The following is a 17,121-nucleotide window of genomic DNA, read 5'->3' as shown; positions in this document are numbered from 1 at the left end:
CTTCCTGACCTGCATGTAGGTTTCTCAAGAGGCAGGTCAGGTGGTCTGGTTTTCCCATCTTTCAGAATTTTCCATGGTTTATTGTGATCCACACGGTCAAAGGCTTTGGCATAGTCAATAAAGCAGAAATAGATGTTTTTCTGGAACTGTCTTGGTTTTTCGATGATCCAGCAGATGTTGGCAATTTGATCTCTGGTTCCTCTGCCTTTTCTAAAACCAGCTTGAACATCTGGAAGTTCATGGTTCATGTATTGCTGAAGCCTGGCTTGGAGAATTTTGAGCATTACTTTACTAGTGTGTGAGATGAATGCAGTTGTGTGGTAGTTTGAGCATTCTTTGGCATTGCCTTACTTTGGGATTGGAATGAAAACTGACCTTTTCCAGTCCTGTGGCCACTACTGAGTTTTCCAAATTTGCCGGCATATTGAGTGCAGCACTTTCATATCATCATCTTCCAGGATATGAAATAGCTCAACTGAAATTCCATCACCTCGCTAGCTTTGTTCATAGTGATGCTTTCTAAGGCCCACTTGACTTCACAGTCCAGGATGTCTGGCTCTAGGTGAGTGATCACAACATCATGATAATCTTGGTCATGAAGATCTTTTTTGTACAGTTCTTCTGTGTATTCTTGCCACCTCTTCTTAATATCTTCTGCTTCTGTTAGGTCTATACCATTTCTGTCCTTTATCGAGCCCATCTTTGCATGAAACATTCCCTTGGTATCTCTAATTTTCTTTAAGAGATCTTTAGTCTTTCCCATTCTGTTGTTTTCCTTTATTCTTTACATTGATTGCTGAGGAAGGCTTTCTTATCTCCCCTTGCTACTCTTTGGAACTCTGCATTCAGATGCTTATATCTTTCCTTTTCTCCTTTGCTTTTCACTTCTCTTCTTTTCACAGCTATTTGTAAAGCCTCCTTAGACTGCCTTTTTGCTTTTTGGCGTTTCTTTTCCATGGAGATGGTCTTGATCCCTGTCTCCTGTACAATGTCACGAACCTCTGTCCATAGTTCATCAGGCACTCTTATCTATCAGATCTAGGCCCTTAAATCTATTTCTCACTTCCACTGTATAGTCATAAGGAATTTGATTTAGGTCATACCTGAATGGTTTAGTGGTTTTCCCTACTTTCTTAAATTTTTCTTACTTTCTTCACTTCAGAGCCCTTCTGAATTTGGCAATAAGGAGTTCATGATCTGAGCCACAGTCAGCTCCTGGTCTTGTTTTTGCTGACTGTATAGAGCTTCTCCATCTTTGGCTGCAAAGAACATAATCAATCTGATTTCAGTGTTGACCATCTGATGATGTCCATGTGTAGAGTCTTTTCTTGTGTTGTTGGGAGAGGGTGTTTGCTATGACCAGTGCATTCTCTTGGCAAAACTCTATTAGCCTTTGCCCTGCTTCACTCCGTAATCCAAGGCCAAATTTGCCTGGTACCCCAGGTATTTCTTGACTTCCTACTTTTGCATTCCAGTCCCCTATAATGAAAAGGACATCTTTTTTGGGTGTTAGTTCTAAAAGGTCTTGTAGGTCTTCATAGAACCGTTCAACTTCAGTTTCTTCAGCATTACTGGTTGGGGCATAGACTTGGATTACTGTGATATTGAATGGTTTGTCTTGGAAACGAACAGAGATCATTCTGTCTTTTTTGAGATCGCATCCAAGTACTGCATTTCGGACTCTTTTGTTGACCATGATGGCTACTCCATTTCTTCTAAGGGATTCCTGCCCACAGTAGTAGATATAATGGTCATCTGAGTTAAATTCACCCATTCCAGTCCATTTTAGTTCACTGATTCCTAGAATGTTGACATTTACTCTTGCCATCTCCTATTTGACTACTTCCAATTTGTCTTGATTCATGGACCTAACATTCCAGGTTCCTATGCAATATTGCTCTTTACAGCATTGGGCCTTGCTTCTATCACCAGACACATCCACAGCTGGGTATTGTTTTTACTTTGGCTCCATCCCTTCATTCTTTCTGGAGTTATTTCTCCACTGATTTCCAGTAGCATATTGGGCACCTACTGACCTGGGGAGTTCCTCTTTCAGTATCCTATCATTTTGCCTTTTCAGACTCTTCATGGGGTTCTCAAGGCAAGAATACTGAAGTGGTTTGCCATTCCTTTCTCCAGTGGACCACATTCTGTCAGACCTCTCCACCATGACCCTCCCATCTTGGGTGGCCCCATATGGCATGGCTTAGTTTCATTGAGTTAGACAAGGCTGTGGTCCGTGTGATTAGATTGACTAGTTTTGTGTGATTATGGTTTGTGTGTCTGCCCTCTGATGCCTCTTGCAACCCCTACCCTTACTTGGGTTTCTCTTACCTTGAATGTGCGGTATCTCTTCACGGCTGCTCCAGCAAAGCACAGCCATTGCTCCTTACCTTGGATGAGGGGTATCTCCTCACAGCTGCCCCTCCTGACCTGAACATGGAGTAGCTCCTCTCAGCCCTCCTGTGCCCGTGCAGCCACAGCTCCTTGGACATGGGGCAGTGATTTTAGAGCCCAAGAAATAAAATCTGCCACTATTTCCATTTTTTCTCCATCTATTTGCGATGAAGTGATTGGACTGGAATGTTGAGTTTTAAGCCAGCTTTTTCACTCTCCTCTTTCATCTTTGTCAAGAGGCTCTTTAGTTCCTCTTCACCTTCTGTGATAAGGGTGTTGTCATATACGCATCTGAGGTTATTGATATTTTTCCCGGCAATCTTGATTCCAGCTTGTGCTTCATCCAGCCTGGCATTTCGCATGATATACTCTGCATATAAGTTATATAAGCAGGGTGACAATATACAGCCTTGACATCAGATCAGATCAGATCACATCAGTCACTCAGTCGTGTCCGACTCTTTGCGACTCCATGAATCGCAGCATGCCAGGCCTCCCTGTCCATCACCAACTCCCGGAGGTCACTCAGACTCACGTCTATTGAGTCAGTGATGCCATCCAGCCAACTCATCCTCTGTCGTCCCCTTCTCCTCCTGCCCCCAATCCCTCCCAGCATCAGAGTCTTTTCCAGTGAGTCAACTCTTCCCATGAGGTGGCCAAAGTACTGGAGTTTCAGCTTAAGCATCATTCCTTCCAAAGAAATCCCAGGGCTGATCTCCTTCAGAATGGACTGGTTGGATCTCCTTGCAGTCCAAGGGACTCTCAAGAGTCTTCTCCAACACCACAGTTCAGAAGCATCAATTCTTAGGCGCTCAGACTTCTTCACAGTCCAACTCTCACATCCATACATGACCACTGGAAAAACCATAGCCTTGACTAGACAGACCTTTGTTGGCAAAGTAATGTCTCTGCTTTTGAATATGCTATCTAGTTTGGTCATAACTTTCCTTCCAAGGAGTAAGTGTCTTTTAATTTCATGGCTGCAGTCACCATCTGTAGTGATTTTGGAGCCCAGAAAAATAAAGTCTGACACTGTTTTCACTGTTTCCCCATCTATTTCCCATGAAGTGGTGGGACCGGATGCCATGATCTTCGTTTTTTGAACGTTGAGCTGTAAGCCAACTTTTCACTCTCCACTTTTACTTTCATCAAAAGGCTTTTGAGTTCCTCTTCACTTTTTGCCATAAGGGTGGTGTTGGTATCATCTGCATATCTGAGGTTATTGATATTTCTCCCGGTAATCTTGATTCCAGTTTGTGTTTCTTCCAGTCCAGAGTTTCTCATGATGTACTCTGCATATAAGTTAAATAAACAGGGTGACAATATACAGCCTTGATGAACTCCTTTTCCTATTTGGAACCAGTCTGTTGTTCCATGTCCAGTTCTAACTGTTGCTTCCTGACGTGCATACAAATTTCTCAAGAGGTGGATCAGGTGGTCTGGTATTCCCATCTCTTGATGAATTTTCCACAGTTGATTGTGATCCACACAGTCAAAGGCTTTGGCATAGTCAATAAAGCAGAAATAGATGTTTTTCTGGAACTCTCTTGGTTTTTCGATGATCCAGCGGATGTTGGCAATTTGATCTCTGGCCTTGACATACTTTTGCCAATTTTGAGTCATTCCACTGTACCAAGTCTGGTTTCAACTTGTTTCTTGACCTGCATGCAGGTTTCTCAAGAGGCAAGTAAGGTGGTCACAACAAGAGAAGTCACTGCAATGAAAAGCAATGAGAAGCCTGTGCACCACAACAAAATCTATTTAGGATTTCAAAAATAGCTTACTGTTAATGGTTTGGGCTTCCGTGGTGGCTCAGATGGTAAAGAATCTGCATGCAGTGCAGGGGACCTGGGTTGGGAAGATCCCGTGGAGAAGGACATGACAACCCACTCCAGTATTCTGTCCTGGAGAATTCCCATGGACCTGGAGGGGTACATTCCAAGGGGTCACAAAGGGTCGGACACAACTGAGCAACTCAGTACACATTAATGGTTTATACAAATAGTGCCTTTATGTTACATAACAAGAAAGAAAAGATAAGCTTTTCAGCACAAATATGATAGCTCAGTAATGACCTTAGGGGCATAAGCTCACCTCATCTTCCTGTTCACCATCTTTAGTATGTAAGACTTTTGCCCTTGTGCTTTTTGAGTCATTGCCACAAAATGGCTATTATAACTTCGGGCCTTTTGTTATATTTCAGGCATAAAGAAGAGAAAGGACTAAAATGCTCAAGGAAAAAAACTTTTTTTCTTAGTGAGGTTCTCTCTTTTAATTTGGCCAGAGAACCCCCTAGGGATATATGGCTGCAGCGTTGGCCAGAAGTATGTTACATGGCTACTAATGACTTTCAAGGAAAGCTGGGGTATTGTATATTTTGGCTCTTCACTCTCTATAGTAGAGGAAGGCAAAGGTGAATATACTGTGTTTAGGATATAGGTCAGCTAGTCAACAATGTTTGCTTTCGTCAGTGGTTCAAAGGATTTAATGATGCACTGTATTTTAAAAATTTTATAAAGTGTAATTTAAATAAAAGTTATTTATTATTCCTCTTACCTTTGATTATGATCTTGTAAACTAGAGTTATTTTTCATTTTATTCTAATTTTATATTCAAGGCTCAGAATATCTTCGAGATTAGTTACTTACTTGATTGTTAAATGAGTTCATCTTGTTGCCTACATCATAGAAATTAGTATAAATATGTTTATGTATAAATATTGCATTATTTGCAACCAGCTTCTGTGTTTTTATCTAAAGTGAGTGAGCACTATTCTCACATTTGGGTAATCTTTGTGAACCATACATCTTAATGCTTAATTGTCATGAGTTTGTTTTTATATCTGAGCTTCTCTTTTAGGGCTCTTTTGATATGTTTGAAAATCTTTTGCACAGAATGATGGCCCACCATTCATGTCTCCTACCTTGTTTTCTTTTAGGTGTCAATGATATCGCTTAAAGAGCCAAATCTTTCCTATTGGTACTGTTGACATGAGCATTAGTTTTTCTTTTCCAAAGCCATAGATGTCAACAGTTTTTTTTTTTTTAATTTTTAGCATTTTCTCCCTAAAATCCTTCAGTTTGTTATGTAAAACTTGAAAGTTTCTAGAGTTACCTTTCAGATTGCTGCATGACAATGACCTTCATAGTCACTAGTATTCAGGCAAGATTGTATTGTTTTTCCCCATGGTAAAAGATGTAAAGAAAAGGCCCTAGTTTCAAATAATGAAGTCATTCTTCATAAAAAAAAAAAGAAAATGCCCCAGGAGGTAAATAATTCCTGGAGGTGAGCTGAGAAGGGGAACCAAGGAGTGAGAATCTTAAATGAGGTCAGAGAAAACTAAGAAACAGAAGTCTCCAAAGATTTTGAAAATGACCAGAGAAAATTTTAGGATGCATTGTGAAGTGGGAGATGCTTCAGGTTTATTTCCGAATCTTTTCATTTTGATGAAAATGTAGTAGTTTACAAATTCTGTCATACTGGGTGAAATAGGACTTTGTGTATATAGTTTCTGTTTGTTTTTGTTTGTTTGTTTTTGCTGCCTGCCTTCCTTCTTTTTTTTTTTTTAGACATTGTTCGAAGTGATGTTGCCTTGGATAAACAGAAAGGCTGCAAGATTGCCCAGCACCCTGATGTTATGCTGGAGCTCCAACGGGAGAAGGCAGCTCAGATGCATCTGGTTCTTCTAAAGGAGCAATTCTCCAATACTTACAGTAATCTTATATTAACAGGTAAGGGTATTGGAGTCGGCTGGAATCTTAGAGCACTGTAGATTGATGGTCTCCATTGGTTAGCAGCTTGATGCTTGGGAGACACTGAAGTGGGATTCAGATGATCTGTCTGTCTCTTTCCACATATCCTTTTTAAAATCATGATGAGTATTCATATAAAATATTTATTATATTTTGCAGATGTATTTTGACCTGAGGTTATGGGTGGTTTGGCATGTGTGTTCTCAAAAGAAGGACCAATGAAAACCTAATGAAGCCTTGTAAAAATATGACTTTTTAGATGTGTGCCAATAGATTTGAGAGAATTACTAAATTTGGTGTCTAAGAAGCAGCTATTTTCCTCTTTCTGTGTATGCCCTTTCTGTGAACCCAGTGAATATAAAGATGAAATGTAAAAGAGATAATGATCCACAGGCAGAGCTGAGAATGTTCTATTTTTGGGAGAGTTTGAAACTATCTAGGGAATTTGATTTTCTTTTTGAGAGCAAAGAGGCAATGAGACTGAGCCATATTCACTTACATCTTTGGTTCTAGAAGGGAAGTGAATATATGTGAAAGTTTAAAGGAGAAACAACTTTTTGCGGGGCTGCTGCAAACTTTGTTTGTAAAGAGCATGTGAGTGGCATGCCTTTGTCAAACTTTGGAAAAAATTCTAATAGCACTCTCTAGTGTGAGAATCATGAAGGACTTGTGATGAACTAAGAACAGCAGTCTGAGTTACCTCCGTTTTCCTAAGGGTACGCAAGGCAGATCTGCATTATATTGATTCAGATAAACTTGAATAAATCGAAGTGTATGTTTTTTTTTGTTTATGAATATTAAAAATAAAAAGATGCAATGTCTGATGGGCAATGAACATCTCACAGTTACTTTTGTAAGCTCCAAGTTAGGAAAATTTAAAAATTTTTTACAAACTTACTGGCATTTCACCAGGAATTACTGAGTGGCAACCAAGTTGTTTTGCTTTTGAAAAAGCGCAAGTCTCTACTAACGTTCCATCTTGTAACTGGTGAAAAACCCAACAGCGTAGATGAAAGCCAGATTTAAATGTGACTTTGGAGAGCAGAAAAGAGGATTATGGGTTTCATAAGTATAGGCCCTATTTTTTGTTCTTGGATAGGTCATTAAGGAGGGAAAACTTTAAAGTGATTTATGGCTAATAAATCCTAAATTGGTTAGTAAAACTATGTTTAAGTTTAGATGTTTGGAAAGAACATATTTTTCTCCAAATTTCTTTAGTCTACCTCAGATGTACAAATGTACATGTGTATAGTATTTTCCAATTCAGTTGTTCTAACATTTTTCAGCATACATTAGAGAGGTCAAATCCTGTGTTCTTTAATGTGGCATAGAAAGAGCTTAGGGTAATTCTAATCCTAAACTGTGCATCCAGAGTGTGGCTTGAAGGCATATTATCTTTGAAAACACAAATGCTCTATTGAGTTCAATGGAATCTTTTCTAATTCTCAGTAACATAATCCCTTTGGATGTTTATTCACAGTTCAAACTGTTGGAATCAACATTGTCAACTTTTACCCTGACAACTTGCTTACTTTCTACTAAACAAACTTACCCTAGAGAAGAGCCTCTTTCCTGCTCTCACTTCTCCCAAGCTGCTTCAAAGAGCCCTCAGGCATTTTCCACATTTTTCACCCAAATGCCTGTGCAGAGGTGGTACCTTGCTGCAGACAGAGCATTTGGTGTGCCCTGGTTTGTTTACATGAAAGTTCGAAAGGTTTTGGTTCCAGGTGTTGGGAAGAGATGGAGTCATTTCGTTTTAGCACCAGTGGTAAAACTATTTTAATATCTTTTAACTAACTCTTTGATTTTACACAGTGTGGTTTTCTAATTGTTATGAAGTTTAATCCTTGATTTCTTGTATAAATTTTGAGAACATGGTCTCCAGACAGCTAAACATAATATTTAAACATAACTAAACTAACTTTTGTAAATATTTCCCTTTTCGGTGATGAATGTATATTGGTAAGGAGGGTGAGGTTGAAGGGGCAGAGACCTCTCAAATGAAGTGACTTTCTTTACCAACATGTTCAGAACACCTACCCTAGGATTTCTGCTTGGTGATGTTTCACTTATTTTGTATAACTGTGGAATAATGTTTGAAATGTCTGCGATGAAAGTTTGTGGGAATAGGATGAGGAAACTGGGCCTCCAAAATCTCAGAAATAGATCACTCAACCTCTCTCCCCAACTGTTTACAGAATTTCATGTATATGGGTAGCAGTGTATCATAATTGTTTCCTGCTAGTGGTCAGTTATTGGTATAGTCTTTATTTTTAAATTGGACAACTAAGATAACAGTAGAGGAAAAAATTAATAAAGTGATTCAAATGTCAGTATAGTAAGAAATTAATAAAGTGATGGAAATGACAGCTGCTTAAAAGTGTACTAAAAATGATGGCTATTGCCCCTACCTCACAAATAAGCCCTCATTCTTAGGTATTCCATCTTAGTTGATCATACTGACAGCGTTGAGATGAGGTATGCCTTCATATTCTGCATTCTAGCTCACGATCTCTCTTAAACAGCCATCCCTCAGATGACGGCAGATGATATTCTAGCTCTGAGGATCTTCTAAACAACCTTACGGTCCTAGTGACAACTCAGTCAATAGAAACAAGTAGACCTCATTATATTTTTTAAAAAATGGATTGTATTTTTGCCTGATGCTAAACATGTCTTAATATCTTCATGTGAATGATTTACATGGTATGGGAAATAATGTTAGCCTTAGCTAATCTAGAAGGTTTTTGAAGTAAACTCTTAAGGTTGTATGAAGGTGATGGAGGAATTCCAGGAGAACTTCAGTGATAGAACTGTTTTAAATATGCTGTATTCTTTCACACTAACTCTCCAACACATGCGTGTAATCTTGTCCTGTATTATCCTGTAGCTTCTTGAATCTGAGAGTATTAAATATCACTGTGCATGTTACTCAAGGAGTGATAAATGAAAGTGAAAGTTTGGTAGGTGACTTTAAGAAAGAGTAGGAATCATAACTTCTGTATCTTTGTGCTTTCATGATTCTTAATGTGATAATTTTCAGTGTTTGTTGAAAATGTTCTGCTGTATACACAATGAATAAATTCACTCAAAGACTACTTCTTAAGGGTTGATTTGGATGTCTGTTAAGTTTGAATAGGTTCACATATATTATTTGTCTCCCTTCCCTTGGCAAACCCCTCTCTTTTAAGGTGTAAATTGAACTTTTGTGGCAGACGCCTGTACTATAATTAAATCAAAACAGAAAATAAAAAGTTAAAAGCCAGCCTTAAGGGGCAATATACTTTCTAGGATTTTTTTTAGAACATAAATTCGCAGAAGGCAAGGAATATCATATTTGTGCAAATATGCATATTGTGCTGCATTCTACATGGTGAGTAGAACATAGTGAATGATCCTGAAATGAAGTCAACTTTTGAAAAATTTATGTTGTAAAGTCATCTAGTCAACTCTCATTTCCAGGCAGCCTGAAATATGTAGCCCTTATAAATGGATGGCATTCGTCAAGATGCTTTCCAAAATTCTTTTTTGAGGACACTTGTCATGTTATTGTCTGGTACTGTAGGTTTTGTACTTCTTCTTTCAGTAATTAGATTTCAAAGTAGACTGGAATTCCTATGGTTAGCTTTACTGTATTACTGTGAAAATGAATTGAGCAAAAGAAGCTCATACTTCCCTGTTATGGTCAATCTTTCTAACTTCAGCCGAGCAAAGGGCTCAAATAAGTGGAATGAAAATTGTCCTTTCAGTTTTCAAAGGACAGGATCCAGATCTGTTTAATTATTTGCATTATACAGTGTAGTACTGAGGGCTTCCCAGGTGGTGCTAGTGGTAAAGAACCTACCTGCCAGTTCAGGAGATGTGAAATGTGGGGTCAGCCCCTGGTGGAAGATCCTTTGGAGGAGGACAGAGCAACCCACTTCAGTATTCTTGCCTGGAGAATCCCATGGCTAGAGGAGCCTGGCAGGCTACAGTCCATAGAATCTCAAAGAGTCAGACATGACTGAAGAGACTGAGCACACATGCAAGCATGAATATTTCATAGTTGTTTAATTGATCTTCTATTGCTAGGCATCAGAGGCGTCTCTAATTTTTAGTGATTATAAATAATGTTGTGATGAACAGCATTGCATATATATCTTTGTGCAGTGCCTGTGAGTATGAGTGCTATGTCAAAGGAATGCACATTTAAATTTTTGATGCATTTAGTAAGTTGACTTTCAGAAAGGTCATGCTGGTTTATACAGTGTATGAGATAACTCATCTTGTCTTTGCTCATACTGATTATTTTCCAATCTTTTATCTGTGTTACTGTAATAGTGATTGGTATTGCATTTTTTTTTGTAAGTGCAAATTGTAATTTTTTTAATATAAATTTATTTATTTTAATTGGAGGCTAATTACTTTACAATATTGTATTGGTTTTGCCATACATCAACATGAAATTACATTTCATTGGTTTACCAGTGAGGTTAATAATCTTTTTACATTCAGTTCAGTTCAGTTCAGTCACTCAGCCGTGTCTAACTCCTTGCCACCCCATGAATCGCAGCACGCCAGGCCTCCCTGTCCATCACAAACTCCCGGAGTTCACTCAGACTCAAGTCCATCGAGTCAGTGATGCCATCCAGCCATACATTGGTTGCCATTTTTATTTCTTCTGTGAATTGTACATTTCTTTAGCCTATGTTTTTAATTGAGTTGTTGGTCAATTTATTATTGAATAATAAGGTCATTTTTTATATTAGGGATATTAATCTTTTGTTATGCATATTGCCAAAAAATGTATTCTTGGACTTTTAAAATTTATCTTTGTCATATATATGACTAAGGGACTAATGCTTTCTTTCACTTTCACTAAGAATAGTTTAGTTGTTTTTTCATTTTGTTTTATTTTTTTTCTCTCTCCCTTCCTCTGTGTTTATCCTGACAGGCTAACAGTTTGAGGATTGTCTCTATCCTGCCCTTCGTGTTCCTACTCTAGAACTAGGTATTATAATGGTGTTTGGTTCTACTCTGTAATGCTATTGGGGATGTTGTACATCTAGTTCCGGGGCAGCATAACCTGCCTGAGTTAAGTACTTTGCTTTTTTCTTGGTGCTATTTTTGGGAATCTTTGCCTTGGAGTGTGTCAGAACTAGAGGAATAGTGTTCTGTTCTTGTATTTGAATAATAAGATAATGAGTGTGGAGTTACTTCCTAGTAAGAGATTTGTTTCACCTTTTTATAAATGAAGGAATCACTGTGGTCCCTTGGTATAGAAATGTGTAAATGGTTAGGCAGCTTTTAATTCTACCTCGTGTATTGATTCAGCATGTGAGTTTTGAAATCAGATAGTCTGAGTTTGATTCTGGAACAGCTACTTAACAGCTCCGTTAACTTGGGAAGTTTTTTTATCCTCTGTTTAGCTTTAATTTCCTCAAATCATTGTATCTTACATACTTCAGAGACTTGTTTGAAGATTAAATGAGGTTTTGTACATAATTCCTTAGCGTAGTGCCTGAAACACAGTAAATATTCACTAAATGTTAGATTTTATTATTGTGATTAATCTTACAATGTTTTCAAATGCACATATTACTCTTGGGTGACTTTGTTGCTTTTGTGGTACTGAAATCTCTCTGCTTTAAGATGTCAGTTGACACAGTATGGTAAGATAAAACTAATCAGAAACAGTTTTGAACTCTGCTGTTAATTTATGGTAGTTTCATGATAAATCTCCTACCACTCTGAACCTTAGATTCTTAGTTGTCTATGATGTGTGTAATAATTAGTAAAATAAAGCATGAGTCACTATGTCCCCTGGAAAATGAAAGTCTGAAAATGTGTCATATATGGGAAGCTGTGTTCAGAATGTCTTGATCAAGCGTTTTGAGTTCTTTGAAAGCATGATACTAACTAGATGAATATTAGTTGGTATTAGAATTATTCCTGAATATCTGAAAATGCAGCTCTGAGGATGAGCAGAACATCAATTAGATGGTATTTTACATATTAAAATGAGCCCAGTGCTATTATCAAAACAGTGAAATGTCTGCATAAAAGTCAGTGGCCATACATAAGTGCATAGTCATGAAGTTATGTAGCACATGATTAGAAGTTCCCCTTTTCTCCAGCTCTTTTTGGTTTTAAGTACAAATATACATACTCTGTTGCTTGTAAGTCCTTATATGAACTATTACATAAGTGAAGATTCTTTTTGAACTCAATTCTTACTACTATATTCAACAGACACAAATTACATTTCAGTAAATGTGATCAGGAAAAAAAGGTAACATAGGAGAAAAGGATATAATTGCAAAAACTGTTCATTTTGTACATTACCACCATTGTACTGACAATAGTACAGAGAATCACTAAAGAATATATATATTTTTAAAGTGGTCACATTCTGCTTCTCTCAGAAGTAAACTTGGGGGCATTGATTGATTTCTGTCCCAAGTTGGTAGAATCTTTGTCTTTATGAATCACAGAGTGAACGTCCTCTTTTTCAGGAGTCTTTGTTAAGAGACTTGAGGAGATGATGATTACTTCCTGCTTTTCACCCATATTCTGTAAAAGATGATGTTGGAAGGAGTCCTTTGAATTTATTTATACATTAGCTCTCCTGTTTTCTTACTATGAGAAGCAGTTTCTCATAGGTTCCTTCATTTAGGTTGATGGCATCACATCAAAGCATAATTAAATAAAAGCAACTTTTTTGGATGGTGAATTAAGTGTGGATAGCCCTCTGCAAGTCTGGTTGAATCCAACAGTGAAGTTTAGTGAATTTAGGTCAGTGATCTCTAAGGTCCAGGTAGGTGTGGCAAAGGATGTATAGGCACTTCAGGATATGTATGAAGAAATCCATCGAGTCAAGATTTTCTGATTACTAGACAGTTAACTTGTCAGAAGATTATTAATTTTATACATTTTAAAATTCTGAGAATAGGGTGAGAATTTTCCTATTTGAGAGTAACTGACAATGTTCCATCATCTGTTAGTTTAAGCATATTTAAACATATTGCAGTTCAGTGTGCACAGCCAAGTGGACTTAAAGGGACTTTTGAAAAGAAACATAATTAAATATAATTCTATTAATAATAATGCCAGCATGAAGCAACAGCAAGAAAATTGAAAAACTGAGAGTTCACCTTTTAGTAAAAACTTTGTCAGCCACAGAATGCAGTAAACATGATCTGGCAATATACTGTCCAAAAAAATGCCTGAATTATCAAGAAGACTATTTGAAAATCAAATTTGCATGTTATTTTTAATAATATGTGTTATTGAAAGTTTATATAATGCCCAGAAATTATTATTAATACTATTTTAAGAATAGGAGCAAAAAGGTGTTTGAATCATTGTTAAAAAAAACACACAAAAAACATTGCTGATGAATTTGAAATTTCTATTTTGATCTATGTTTTATAATGTAACTAAAATATTACTGCAATTGGTGCATAAGTAGTATATGTATGTATCACATATATGTAATTTTATGTTACATATGGATTGTTTATGATAAAAATATTTTACTGGTATGAAATAAAAAAATTTAGGGACCAGAAACCTGTGAAGTCCTCTGTTCCTCATAGCAGTATAGGAGACTAGATATGAATAGGAACCTTAGGGTTAAACAGACCTAGGATTTAACCCGGAGAAGGCAATGGCACCCCACTCCAATACTCTTGCCTGGAAAATCTGATGGACAGAGGAGCCTGGTAGGCTGCAGTCCATGGGGTCACAAAGAGTCGGACACGACTGAGTGACTTCACTTTCACTTTTCACTTTCATGCATTGGAGAAGGAAATGGCAACCCACTCCTGTGTTCTTGCCTGGAGAATCCCAGGGACAGGGGAGCCTGGTGGCCTGCCGTCTATGGGGTCGCACAGAGTCGGACATGACTGAAGTGACTTAGTAGCAGCAGGATTTAATCGTGCACTTACCATGTACTAGTGTGAACTAGGGTAAATTGCTTAATTTCATTCCCATTTGTAAAATAGAGAAAATAATATCTTACATAGTTTGTGAGGACTGGATTAATTTAATGTTATAAGTTCTTAATACAGAGCCATATGCTCAATGAATGTTAATTTTTGTTGTTATTATTTTAATTATTGTATTATTAATAAAGAGATTGTCCTTTTGGGAATCTTTCATAAATAAACTTATGTCTAAGGTACTGTCACAATGCACAGTGAGAGGAACTAAATAGATTCCGAAAGAAGTAAGTCCTTGAGTTTTATGATTATTGTCAGAAGTAAAGTTTTCTGTGCATTTGTTTTGTGTGTGTTGTGTGTGTGTGTGAATAAGGGTCTAGATTTTGGAGGAAGTAGAGAGTTTATTGTGAGATTATAATTGTGAGATTATATACATGAACACACTTGCCCACTTGCCACACTTCTTCCCCAGAGCAGCTCTTTTCTCTGTTAGGGTTCTAAAGAAGAGAAATGCAGCTATTCTATAGTTTCTTTAGTCTTTGGATCATTTCCTTTGAATGTAATGACCTCAGCTGTTGTAGGTTACATGTTCCTTTTCATAGTATGAAGAAAAGTTGCAGATTTGCAGGTAAAGGTTTACACATAATCTGGGTAAGTGTGGAAGTAAGACCCCATGAATCGCAGCACGCCAGGCCTCCCTGTCCATCACCAACTCCCAGAGTTCACTCAGACTCACATCCATTGAGTCAGTGATTGCCATCCAGCCATCTCATCCTCTGTCATCCCCTTCTCCTCCTGCCCCCAATCCCTCCCAGCATCAGAGTCTTTTCCAATGAGTCAAATCTTTGCATGAGGTGGCCAAAGTACTGGAGTTTCAGCTTTAGCATCATTCCTTCCAAAGAAATCCCAGGGCAGGAAATGATAAATTATACTATGCAGGGGAAAATAGCATTTTGTTCATTTGAATAGACATTTGATTGTCCTGTGACTTATGTTGTAAAATATATTGCTGTTACAGTGATTGATAGATGGTACATTGGGGAGAAGATGTCAGAATCGAGAGATCTGGATTTCTTTTTGCTTTATGTGTATCCTTGGGGCAAGCTTCAGCTTTCTCATTCATAAATTTAGAATTATAGTATCTGCCTTTTGTCAATATTTTTTCAGCCTGTGTCTGAACACCTATCATTAGTTAGAACCACGCTAACCATGGGATCTCTGACGCTGGGAGGGATTGGGGGCAGGAGGAGAAGGTGACGACAGAGGATGAGATGGCTGGATGGCATCACTGACTTGATGGACGTGGGTCTGAGTGAACTCTGGGAGTTGGTGATGGACAGGGAGGCCTGGTGTGCTGCGATTCATGGGGTCGCAAAGAGTCGGACGACTGAGCGACTGAACTGAACTGAACCATGGGATCTGTGGATGATAAGACATGTTCTGATTCCTGCGCTCCCTGGAAATGTAGTCCAATAAGAAGATAAACCGGCAGACAATTATGGCTCACTGTGGTTAGGTTTATATTAAAGGAATAGGAGTGTGAGTTGACCTAGGAGAATCAGAGGGGCTTTTATGAAGGAAATGGTGCTAATGATCTCTAAGTTTCCTACTTTTATTTTAAAATTCTGGTTAGTGTGTGCTTCAGAAATTAAGGATTCTTTTGCAAACTGAAAGGGATTGGGACAGGAGGAGTTTTCTTCAAATTTGTTGATAGCCTTGATGCCTTCAAAAATAATTTAATCCATTTGAGTTTATTTTTGTGTATGATTTTACAGACTGTCTTAATTTCATTCTTTTACATATGGTTGTCCAGTTTTCCCAGCACCATTTACTGAAGAGACTTGTCTTTTCTTCATTATATTGTCTTGCCTCCTTAGTCTTAGATTAATTGACCATAGGAAAGTTAAAGTGAAAGTGAAGTCGCTCAGTCCTGTCCAACTCTTTGCAACTCCATGGACTATAGCCTACCATGCTTCTCTGTCCATGGGATTTTTCCAGGCAAGAGTACTGGAGTGGGCTGCCATTTCCTTCTCCAGAGGATTTTCCTGACCCAATGATCGAACCTGACTCTCCCGCATTGTAGGCAGATGCTTTACTGTCTGAGCCACCAGGGAAGGTGTATGGGTTAATTTCTGGGCTTTCCTTCCTGTTCCTTTGATCCATGTATCTGTTTTTGTGCCAGTATCATACTGTTTTGATTACTTTAGCTTTTTAGTATAGTCTGAAGTCAAGAGAGCCTGATTCCTTCAGCTCCATTTTTCTTTTTTAAGATTATTTTGGCTATTCAGGGTCTTTTGTGTCTCCCTACGAATTTTAAAAACTAAAAACTTTTTTCTAGTTCTGTGAAAAATGACACTGGTAATTTGAAAGACCTAAATAAATATAACAGATACTGTAAAACTCTTAGAGGAAAACAGGTAGAACATACTTTGACAGAAATTGCAGCAATATCTTTCTTGTTTCATCTTTTAGAGTAATAGAAATAAAAACAAAAATAAACAAATGGGACCTAATTAAACTCAAAAATTTTTGCACAGAAATAGAAACCATAAACAAAATGAAAAGGCAACCCACAGGATGGGAGAAAGTGTTTGCAATGATGCAACTGAAAAGGGATTAATCTCCAAAATTTACAAACAGTTTGTTGGGGATTTTCTCCCCGGGACTTGGAAGCGACGAACCTGAAAGAAGGACACTTGGACAGTCTCTTGCAAGGACTGACAAGTTTATTTCTGCAGTCAAGCTTTTTTATAGAAGCAGGAAAAAAGAGCTTAAAGTATGCGGCCAGCAGAGTGCATACGGAGTTAACACCTAATCAGTAGAAACATTTCAAGGACAGCACGCTCTAAATGACTCATGGGCTTCTCCCACAACCTGCTCTCACAAGTAACATCCCTATTTATTATTAACTCTTGGCGCCGAGCATAACCAAAGGCAGGAGATGTCTTTCTGTCCATAGTGCAAAGCCGAGTACTTCTGGCCCTTCGCCATTTTCCCAAGGACTTTCTCCTTTTACGGCTATTTTGCACTACACTTCCCAACACAGTTCA

The 17,121-nt window shown here is 38.0% G+C and overlaps 1 protein-coding gene across 13 annotated transcripts in view; it reads left to right on the top strand.

Annotated features, from left to right (window-relative positions):
- The window catches only part of HPSE2 (heparanase 2 (inactive)), a 715,384-nt gene that overhangs the window by 68,676 nt on the left and 629,587 nt on the right, over nucleotides 1–17,121 (top strand). For all 13 annotated transcript variants that reach the window (XR_015155159.1, XR_015155160.1, XR_015155161.1 and 10 more), the window contains one exon: nucleotides 5,967–6,128. Coding sequence is in view for 7 of the 13 variants with exons in the window: in XM_086377175.1 (XP_086233301.1) it covers nucleotides 5,967–6,128 (162 nt within the window). In the remaining 6 variants the exon portion in view is untranslated. The remainder of the gene's footprint in view (nucleotides 1–5,966; nucleotides 6,129–17,121) is intronic.

Source organism: Bos grunniens, chromosome 26, assembly GCF_055505025.1.
Source record: "Bos grunniens cultivar Pamir isolate PY7600 chromosome 26, Bosgru_T2T1.0, whole genome shotgun sequence".
Lineage (NCBI taxonomy): Eukaryota > Metazoa > Chordata > Mammalia > Artiodactyla > Bovidae > Bos > Bos grunniens.
This window is presented reverse-complemented; position numbering and strand designations above follow the sequence as displayed.